Consider the following 10,796-nt stretch of genomic DNA (forward strand, 5'->3'; position numbering starts at 1 on the left):
AGGCGTTAATATCAGTACTTAACACAGAACTGACACAAGAGTAAGCACTTATTAAATGACAACTACCCATATTATTTCATTCTGATAAAATTGATATGTGTGACAATAATAATGTGAACATTTTTTGTCATTTCCACATAGGCCTTGAAGAAGGGGGTTTCCGTTGTGCTAGAGTTTGTTTTCCTCATGTTCCCACTCACCGACTCACCAGTGGGGAGACAGCCTGCCCTGGTCAGCATGAAGCCTGAACTTTCCCACTGAGCCCCTGTCCCACCCTTCGGAGCACATGCTGTCCTTCAGGGCTGAAAGAGGCAGGAGCCTATGGCCATGGAGAGGCCTCTCAGGAACTCTTAACCAAGTCCTGAAGGGTTGGCAGGAATGTCTGCCAAGCATCTCCCCAAGTTTATTCTTTCTACTGGTCCCTCAAACCCCAATGTAGAAACTTATGCAGGCAACAATGGGGAGCCTTCAGCCTTCAGATTTTCAATAGCATTTACGAGCCTCCTGCTTCTCCCTAAGAACAAAATAAATAGTTCTTGGGAATTAGCACTGAAAATCCCCTTTCTAATTTTTTTCTGTGCTGATGTAAATTATTTTCCTGCCTTTTGAATGATTTTGGATTAAATGAAAAAGAATAGAAAACAGAAAGACAGTAAGACCTCAGTAAACATCTGTGGCCTGGTCATCAGAAGAACAGACTAGATCCAAGTTGCCACTCTCTCAGCTTACCTTGTAGGGCTGAGTTTCATGCGTCAAATGGAGGACAACTATCCCTACCTCCTTGGGTTGTAAAAATAAGTGAGACAATTACATATTAATAACAATGATGCTATATGAATGATGAGGATGATTGTTGGTATTTATTGATCACTTGTTAGATGCCAAATACTATGGTTAGAGCTTTGTGTGGTATCTCACCCAGTACACCATATTGCATCTAGGGCTTAGCATATAATCAATGCTCAATAAATGTCAGCAATTATAAAGATACTGATCATCATTATGAATAAAGTACAAAAGCCAGTGTGTACTGCCCTTTGCAATGTGTTTGTTCCATTGTGTTTCTTTTTATAACGTGGTCCAACCCTTTGTCACTCTGCAGCTCCTCTTAGGTCTTCTTCCAGCCATACCACCTCTTTAAATACCATTTCTCTGGAAAGAAGATGATCAGATTCAGTATTTGGGAGACCTGGTGGTTCCTTCACCATCTGGGATTACTTGTGACAATGAATGAGCTGCTTTTTAGCCCCTCAACTCCAGTTTCTCCATCTTTGGAATATAATCAAGAAACTTTTACCCATTTGTTAGTATTCAGGGCCCTGGGGAGAAAGTGTTTTTTAAACAGAGAGCATGGTGTTTTCCAGCCACTCTGCCCTACCCGCCTCTGAGGAAAGGAGGGTGCATTATTTGCTGGTTGCCACTCTGGCTGAGACACAGGATAACAAGACCCAGCAGTCATTGTGCTAAACACAGGGCCAGCATAGCACGTGACACACGGTGGGTCCTCCAGAAACCATCTGTTGGAGCGGAAGGGAATTCATGATTTTAGCTCAGGGTCTTGTTCTCTACATCTGCTGCAAAAAGCATTTCAGGGACCAGCTGCCACCCATCCCTCCTTCCAGCTCCTCCAGACCTGGAAACAGGAACTAAATGTTATATGCCATTTGTTTGCCTTTAGAAATTTAAAAAAAAAAAAAAAAAACAAAACCATAATTGGTGCTAAGTTACAAATCACATGCTTCCATTATTGGCACTTAATTTCCCACTCCCTGTCTGACCATACTTTCCTCAACTTACTTTTCTCTTTGATTAAATGGTACCTTAGAATCTGCAAGGCCACTCCTAAGTTGGGGGATCTAATTTTCCAAGAGTGGGTGGTTGGATTAGGTAAAGTCATTTTTACAGCTTGTCTTTATTCATGGACTATGTGGAACTTTCTCTCTTCTCACCTCTTCCCTTTGTCACTGCCTCCTGAATGCCCTTTAGTGCTCCTGATATGCTTATCTCTCAAGACCACTTCTTGAACTCGAGCTTGAATCTGATGCCAGCAATGAGCAGCCTAAAGAGGTTACAGGTGAGAGCATTAATGGAAGTATCTAACAAAAGAAGTGGACTTGAGCTACTGAAAGGGCCCTTATAAAGTGAAGCAGATGCCCAGCCTAAGCACACTTGAACCCCTCACAATAGCTCCAGTTTTATTTTGCCTGTTGGAAGTCTTTTGTTGAAAGAGGCTTCAGGGACCTAGAGAAGTGCTGAAGTTCTCGACTGAGTATAACTGATCAGAATCAAAATTGTTCTGTCAATTGTATCAAAATCCCCAGCTACAGAAATTCCAAGATCAGTGAGACTATGGCTAAAGCAGGCTGTGACAAAGGTTGTGTTCATGCAGATAAGCCAAGAAGATCCCATGGAATCATTGGATTTTGAGGAAGATGAACTATCAGGTGGTGGAATTGCTGGTAGAGAGGAGTGGGGAATGGCAGAGTAGCCAGATCAAGAAACTAGGTAGTCTCTACACTTGTAATTTGGCTTCAGTAGACAGGGATGCAATAGAGATCTCACTTTTTGAATTAGCCAGAATTAAAGTTCATTTTCCTCCAGAGTACACATTGGCTTGGTTAGTTGAAGGAGGGAAAACACAAGGGTTGGGGGTGGGGTGGGGACCAATCAGCCAGGGATTTGGAAATAACTGAATGATCCACAAATTAATGAGCCAGTTTAGCACTTCATACTGTGCTTGTGCTTGCAATCATAGGAGGATTTCACTCTGAATTAGGTCTAGAGTTACTCTGGGTGGACTTTGTCATTCTTCTGTCTGTTGGAGGAAGGCCTTGGTCTCAGAGGTCACCTTCACCGGCTGAGGACAGTGGAACTAGAACCAACCTAAAAGCACCACATTATCTGGTTTCTTGGGAATGCATTCTTGCTGGATACTGCTCTCTATGATTGGATGGTTCATTTCACCTTGTGTGGAAGGCCAGATGGCAGATTAAAGAAAGTCAACTGGGTTCAGTGTGAGGACAGGAGATTCATTTCTTCTCCTTGTGTCACTACCCTGAGTCAGCTTCTTCATCTTTCAAATGAGGAATTTGAACTTCCATTTCAGGGTTGGAATAATTGTGAGGATACAGTCAAATGATGAATGTGAAAGGTGCTTTTTAAAATGGCAAATACCACCAAGTCAGTATTCCAAATAGCATTTGTGATTCTGTCCACACCCTTGCCAGGTTCTGTCTAGCATGACGGTTATCTTTTATTTTTTTCTTTGGGGATGCTCTCTTTCCTCTGAATTAGGACTAGAGTTACTCTGGGTGGACTTTGTCATTCTTCTGTCTGTTGTCTGTCCAGTAACTTCTGTTCTGAGGACCACTTGATCAGTTGCTTGTTGAACTGGAACACTTATAATAAATAAACTACCATTGTCAAACTTGCAGTTGTTTCTACCACTATGATACTAAATGAGAAAATTCTGAAAGACTGTATCTTTAAAAACAAACAAAACAAAAACAAAAATAACCAAAGGGAATAGGGGCAGGCACTGTGTGTGTTTATCCAGAGTTAACATTTTAATGGTACTCTTTTAACTAGTTGACCTTTGTATGAAATGTGAGGAATACAGATTTAGATGTAAGAAAAATCACATACTAAGCAGTAAGAGTTTAAGAACCAAATTTTAGCAAACCAGTTGGATGCACTGAAGGGGAAGTGAGAGCAAAATTGAACACACACCTATGAATTATTTATTTAAGTCCACATTGGAGCGTTTTGGGTCTCTTCTAGGATTTCCTGGAGCCTGCAGACTGTTATTCACTGTTCATATGCATATATAAAAATATACCGTCTATAAATAGCCACCTGCCTTTTCAGTGAAATTAAAGATGGGACAGTCAGAAGAGATTTTCCCAGTATAATTACAGGGCTCAAACCTACAGCTGTTACTCTACTATGTTCCTATTTAAAGAATTTCTAATATCTCTATTTTATATCGATTAGGTTCAAGACACTTTTTTAATGGTTAAGATGCTAACAGGAGAATTTTTTTTTTCTTGCCAAGATTTCTCACATACCTACTTAAAAAGATTAGGTGTGGTGTGTGATTGTTGTGCAGACTAGTTTTGTTTTAAAAACTGCAGAAAATTTTCACAAGTGTTTCTGCCCCTTACCTGGGGATTAACACCAAACTCCTGCCAGTGTTTTTCTTAAACTCTACACATGCCCTTTCACAAACACTCTCCCTCACATATTTTCTGCTAAAATGCACCTCCTTAAGAAAAACCCCTGAGCTGCTAAAATTCTTAAGTAAGAATTGAGGGCATAAGAAGGCATCACAATGTGAAAGGAATTAAAGCGAACACTTTTATCTTTGCTTACCAAAAGGCAGGTAGCAATTTATTCACATGGCGTCTTTGTTCCCTTACTAAAGACCAACACTCTTCAATCTTAGAAAGCCCTGAAAGACAAGGCAGTGCCCAGGAGAGGAAGGGGATGTGTTCTTAAGAGCAGTCACACAGCTCTCCCCCAGAAGGGTCTAAGTGCCTTCAGCAGTTAATTTGCAAGAAAAAAACCCCATTGGGAGCCTTCCACCTACTCTAAAAGCAAACATTCTTAGCAGGCATATTAGCTTGGTGTGAAGAGAGGCATGCTTTAACCTAAAGGGTGTCATTTTATGAGCAAAAACTGGATAAACCTTAAGAGACTCGAAGTTGTTATTTTTCTCCTTCCTGAATGCCAAAATCTTCACAGGTTAGGATGACCTCACACCCATTGTGATGTCCAAAACCCAGGAGGCTCGTAAAAGAGAGGCTGCTTTGCACCGGGAGTGTCTATGTGCGGCTTCCTCCTCCTGGAGAGACTGTCACTGGTTTTCATTCCCTGAGTTTGTAAAACACACCAGGCATGTGTGTGAGCCTGTTAATTAAAACAAAAACAGAACTGTTTCTGTTATGCTTTAGAACTACAGAAACTTCCAGCCCAAGAGGGATAAGAGAAACAGCAGCATCCAGTCTGCTGTAGGGTCTCCACAGCCACAGAAGGAATTGACTGTATTTTAAAAAGCCAGGAAATTGGCACCTGGATTAAAGAGAGGTGAGTGAAAAAAAAAAAAAAAAACATTCTTGGAAGGCTTGGAATTGGGGATACACCTTTGCCATCTTTCTCCTTGAGGGGCTGTTAAATATCAAAGTGCCTGGAGAGGAGGGCTTCTCGGTCTCATCTGATTCCAAAGTTAGCTTCTTCTAAGAGGAAAGAATAGCCTGGTGGCTTCTGAGGCCATCCCAGGGTCAGGCGCCGAGTCTATTCCTGCCCCAGTGCTGAGTCATTGCCAGCCCAGGGAGCTGCCCGACCTCTGTTTCGGGTGTACCTAGAAGGTAGAGTGAAGCCTGTAGCTAAGAGCTTTGTGGGAGGCCTCTGTTCTTATCTGGAAGCATCTACTGACTTTTCCTAACACTTGAACCCAAAGTATTTAAATAGTAACAATTTAGATAAGGTGCATTAGAATACAAAAACATCAATTGGCTAAAATAACAACAAACACTAAAAAAGTCACTGAATTCTTCCCAAGGAAACACCACCAGAAAAGTTTAAAATACCAAAAAATACCATCTCGTTCTCTCTCAAAGATGGACTTCATCTCTTAAGGGTAATAAACACAGACCAGCCAACACTTCCCTAAAGGAGATGCATATTCTGTACTTTCAGTAGGTCCTTCAAAGCTTCATGTGAAAAGGGTTAGAGGTGTATATGGTGGAGTGACATGGGAGACAGAAGCAGGGACAAAGAAAAAAGAATAAAAAAGGACAGTTGAGGCATTCATTATAGTCTGTATTTTAAAAGGTAGGGGGAAAAGACCTTAATAGTATTCACCAGCCTCCTCTATGGGGGATACACTCCTTGGTATCCCTCCCTCCTTCTTTCCATAGCACAAAGCTTTGTTCTTTGGTTTAATATCACAAAAATAGGAAATAAACATTCACTTTGTATTTAAAAAAATTTATTTGTGATCTGTACATGTGATAGTGGGGCTTCATTGTAGACCTTTAAAGGCAAAACAAAACAAAACAAAAATTCAAAGTAAAAATGTATAAATACAATATATATTTTCTTACAAAAATGGGAGATTTACAAAATATACATACTGCACTTGTCTCTATTTTACAAATTTCACATGCACTTAAGAGATACAACACAAAAGATGCCAAAACCTGTGTAGTGGCAGTTCAAAGGTGAGACAGTTTTGAAGGTTTAAGAAACACAAGATCAACTTTAGATTTAATGTAAAAGCAGCTCCACTCATCTGAACATTACATATACAAAGTAACTTCCTGACAGTACCCTCTGATTGGCATTTAAAAACTGTTGGAGAAACAGAATAGTGTTGCAAGATTGGAGGATAATGTCAAAGGTGGAGTAAAGTTTAGCTTCCATGATCTTCTGCTCAGCTTTACACCATTATGCAAAAGAACCAGAGTTCTGTTACAGAAAAAAAAAGTACATGATTTAAGATTAATAAATTTAAGTCTTCCAGCACATTTCAAAGAACTCCAGAATCACTTTGAAGTTTACCTTCTTTTAATGACTTTCTTTAAAAATGGGGCCCATAGTTCAAACTTTCCTCTTCATTCACTATCATTTCTGCAGATCACCTCTTCAGCTAACCAATCAGGGTCAACATACACATGATGTTTTATAAACAGATTATGGAACCAAGAAAAAAAATAGGCAAAATGATTCTTTTACCCTTTTTAAGATTTAACTTTCCTTTATTATGAGGCTGAAGGCAGTATGTTTTTCCTTTTATCCTGAAGAATCCAAATTGGAAGGAGAAAGTAGAAAACCTAAATGTAGGTTTATGGGGAGGGGAAAAAAAGAGGGTGGGCAGATTTCCTTAAACATTTTAACACAGCCTGTTGGATCATGTGTTCTGAATTAAATGTGCTTAAAACAAACAACAAAACTCCTTGCATTTCCTTTATCCAAGTCAGAACCTCTGGCTGAATGGGACATGGACGCACAGAGCCCTTCACTTTTCCTTAAAAAGGAATGTTTATCTCAACCAAATTAACAATCAAAGAGAAGCTCAGCTTTGCACTGCTCTGCCTATAAAAGTTGCTGTCTTCCCAGTTATGCCTTTCCACAGGGAGACACTTTGGTTTCCTCTTTTGTCTCTTACAACAAAGACAAGGGGGAAAATGCATTCCTGTTTTGAAAAGCAACAAGTCATCACTTCTTTTCAGGGTATTAAACCAAATAAAACACCCTTCTTTTGGCCTCCTGCCTTCTCCAGAAAATGAAAAAGTAGCAGAAATACCTACTACTGGGTTCCTTGGCCTCATCTGGAAATGTTATCGTCATTTCTTTTGCATGCTCGCATTAGGATTCTAGCAGGCAGGCCTCCCAGGATTTCCAAATGCTTATTTTACAAGACTTGAAAGGAACAGGGGAGGAAAAACAGGCGGGAGGGGGCAGGGGAGGAAAGACTGTAATGTCTGACCCTGGAAATTAACCCATCTGGGCTCCAGTTTGGCCCCAGTGAAAAGAGATTATGGTTTGACCACATCTTGACAAGGACACCGCAGGGGTTCTCCCTCTTCCCAACAAAGCCGCTGCTGCCGACAGAGCTGTACCTTTCTCCCGGGCCCCACAGGAGTGAGGACAGGCCACTTGCCTTGCACAGGCGTATCGCTCACAGCCCCAGCTCAAACCCGGAGCCAGGAAGAACTCACAGCAGTCTCTGCTGGTCTCACTCTTCTGGATGAGCCCAGGCGGGTCCATACCTTTCACAGTTAACATCATTCTTTACCTTTCTAAACATCACCATCACCATCATCATCATCTTGCAAGTCTTTGCCAGAATCTTTTCATCCAAACCGCCTTTACAATCAGGTCTCCTTTCCAAATCTCTTCCCACTTCCAAATAACTTCTAGCTTCCAGGTCACTTTTCAGGGGAGGTGGACAAGTTATGGAAACACTCTCCCCACCCCCCCACCCCCCGCAGTTCTTTCCCTACCGCGCCTCACCCCCTCCCAGGGGTAGGTAGGCAAGGGTGGGGGAAGGGCCAGGGCTCATACCGCAGTCTCCCCTTTGCTGCTGTGGCTGAGTCTGTGGTAGAAGCGGCGCCACGACTGCAGGGTCTTGCCCGACCAGATCCAGAAGCCGGTGGTGATGCCCACGATCATGGTCATCAGATATTTGATCATGAAGACGGTGAAATCCGGGCTCATGGGCGGGAAGTGGCCTGGCGGGCAGGGTACGGCGTAGCTCTTGCACGTCTGCAGGAGCCAGGTGCGCTCCCAGTGCTCCCGGAAGGCCTGCTCATAGAAATAGCAGGCCAGCACGATGGTGGCTGGCACGGTGTAAAGCACACTAAAGACGCCGATGCGCACCATGAGCTTCTCCAGCTTCTCTGTCTTGGTGCCGTCGTGCTTCATGATGGTGCGAATTCTAAAGAGAGACACGAAGCCCGCCAGCAGGAAGGACGTGCCGATGAAGAGGTAGACGAACAGAGGCGCCAGCACAAAGCCCCGAAGGGCGTCCACGCTTGACAGGCCCACGTAGCATACCCCGCTGAGCAGGTCCCCATCCACCTGGCCCATGGCCAGGATGGTGATGGTCTTGACCGCTGGCACGGCCCACGCGGCCAGATGGAAATACTGCGAGTTGGCCTCAATGGCCTCGTGGCCCCACTTCATGCCCGCCGCCAGGAACCAAGTGAGCGACAGAATGACCCACCAGATGGAGCTGGCCATGCCAAAGAAGTAGAGCACCATGAAGAGGATGGTGCAGCCCTCCTTCTTAGTGCCCTGCGCCACCGTGCGGTAGCCGTCGTCGGAGAAGCGCTCCACACACACGGCGCGATCCTCCAGGAGGAAGCCCGCCACGTGCGCGACGGCCACCATGAAGTAGCAGCCCGACAGGAAGATGATGGGCCGCTCTGGGTAGCTGAAGCGCCGCATGTCCACTAGGTAGGTGAGTACGGTGAAGAGCGTCGAAGCGCAGCACAGCACCGACCACACGCCCACCCAGAGGCGAGCAAAGCGCCTTTCCTCCTCCTTAAAGTACATAAGGCCATTAGCACGGCCCGGCTCGCACGGGGCGCCGCAGTCGCGCTCACCCAGGAAGCGATAGCCCAGGTAGGGGGGCACCTTGAGCTGGCGGGGACAAGAGAAGGGGAAGGCGGAGCGGCTTCTGCCATCTGCGGCCCCCGGGGGCGCCGCAGTGAAGGGCGGTTCCAGCAGGTAGGGCGCGGTAGGATAGGCTGTGGCACCACCGCCCGGGCCCCCGGAGCCGTCAGACGTGTTCTGACCCACGCAGATCTCGCCAGCACCGTGCACGGGGAAGTTCTCGCAGCGCAGCCGCTCTGGCCACTGGAAGCCGAACTTGTTCATGAGCGCCTCGCAGCCCTGGCGGGCGCGCTCACACAACGAGCGACACGGAGGGATAGCCTGATCCAGCACGGTGCACACTGGCGCGTACATGGAGCACAGGAAGAAGCGCAGCTCAGGAGAACATTGTACCTTCACCAGCGGGTAGAACTGGTGCACCTCGAGGCCCGCGTCCTCTTGGTTCGTGTGGCCCAGCAGGTTGGGCAGGATGGTCTGGTTGTAGGCGATGTCCGTGCACAGCGGGATGGAGATGGGCTGGCAGAAGCCGTGATCAGGCACCGAGATGCCCTTTTCGCCGTGGTATGGCTGCGCCCCGGTGCCCGCGGGCAGCGCGCCCAGCAGCGCCAGCACCAGGGCGCACAGGCCCAGGGGCAAGCGCGACGCTGCTGCGCCAGGCCCCCGCATCGCCGGCCGCGGGTGCAGCGGTGTTCTCAGTTGGAGGAGTGAGACCAGACGACTGGGAGAGGCTGAGATGCGGGGAGGCGCCGCCGCGCCCGGCGCATGAGAGTCCTCCCGGCGCCGGGGCCGGGCCGTGGGCGGCGCGGAGCCGAGGGCGCTGCCGCTGGGTGCCTGAGCCACGGGGGCGAGGCCGCCAGCCGAGGGGGCGCCGCAGCCGCCTCTGCTGGGCACTCCGGAGGCCACCGGGGCCCCAAACACGTCCGCCTGGGCACGGGGCTCCGAGGGGGGCCGCCTTGCCCTCCCCGCCGAGACGTAACGGTGCGGCTTTCTTTGCGGCAAGGAGCAACAAGCGTCTCCGGTTACCCTTCAAAGTTTGCCCAAGTCTCTCGACCCCCAGCGCACAGCAAAGCGCACGTCCCCCACACCAAGTCCAGCCCCGCCAGGCGAGAGCCCGGCGCCGCCGCCTGCTCGCCCTGGTCGCCGCCTCGGCGGTACTGCTCCGCCTCCTCGCCTCGAGGCTCCGCTGGCCGCCGCCTCCTCCTGCGCCTCCTCCTCCACACCCCGCACCTTCTCCAGCCCCGAAAGCTCGGCCCCAAGTTTCACCCAAGAGGCTGGTTCTTGCTCTCAGTCTGATCGGCTCCTAGGAGCCAAACAGCTTGGGTAGTTCGCTTTGGAAATCCAGTTACACCGTGTCTGAATCTTCAAGGCCCTTGGCGCTCACGGCCTGGATCCGGTCCCCCCAGCTCCGCGCCGCCCTGGCCCCCGAGTCCCGGCGCCCGCCGCCGCCGCCGCCCGCCCGTGGGGAGCGCGGAGTAACGCCTGGGAGCTGCGCTAGTGGCCAGAAGAAGCATCGGGCTCGCGGGGTTCCGGGCCGCCCCGCCTCCTCCCCTCCCCCCATTCACAAACCACTCCGGGGGCGGGCCCCCGAGCCCCCGGGCGGCCCAATGACGGCCTTTGTTTTCTCTGTAGTCGCCTCCCGGTTGGGTGGAAGTCGGAAGGGGCGGGCAAGGGAACAG

At 47.7% G+C, this 10,796-nt stretch overlaps 1 protein-coding gene across 1 annotated transcript; it reads right to left on the minus strand.

Annotated features, from left to right (window-relative positions):
* Positions 1 to 6,004: 6,004 nt before the first annotated feature.
* Fzd7 (frizzled class receptor 7) lies at positions 6,005 to 10,567 on the minus strand. Its single transcript, XM_027942092.2, has one exon. It carries the CDS (start codon positions 9,784 to 9,786, stop codon positions 8,062 to 8,064), a length of 1,725 nt encoding a protein of 574 aa, XP_027797893.1. The 5' UTR covers positions 9,787 to 10,567; the 3' UTR covers positions 6,005 to 8,061.
* Between the last annotated feature and the right edge of the window lie 229 nt (positions 10,568 to 10,796).

Source organism: Marmota flaviventris, chromosome 11 (assembly GCF_047511675.1).
Source record: "Marmota flaviventris isolate mMarFla1 chromosome 11, mMarFla1.hap1, whole genome shotgun sequence".
NCBI lineage: Eukaryota > Metazoa > Chordata > Mammalia > Rodentia > Sciuridae > Marmota > Marmota flaviventris.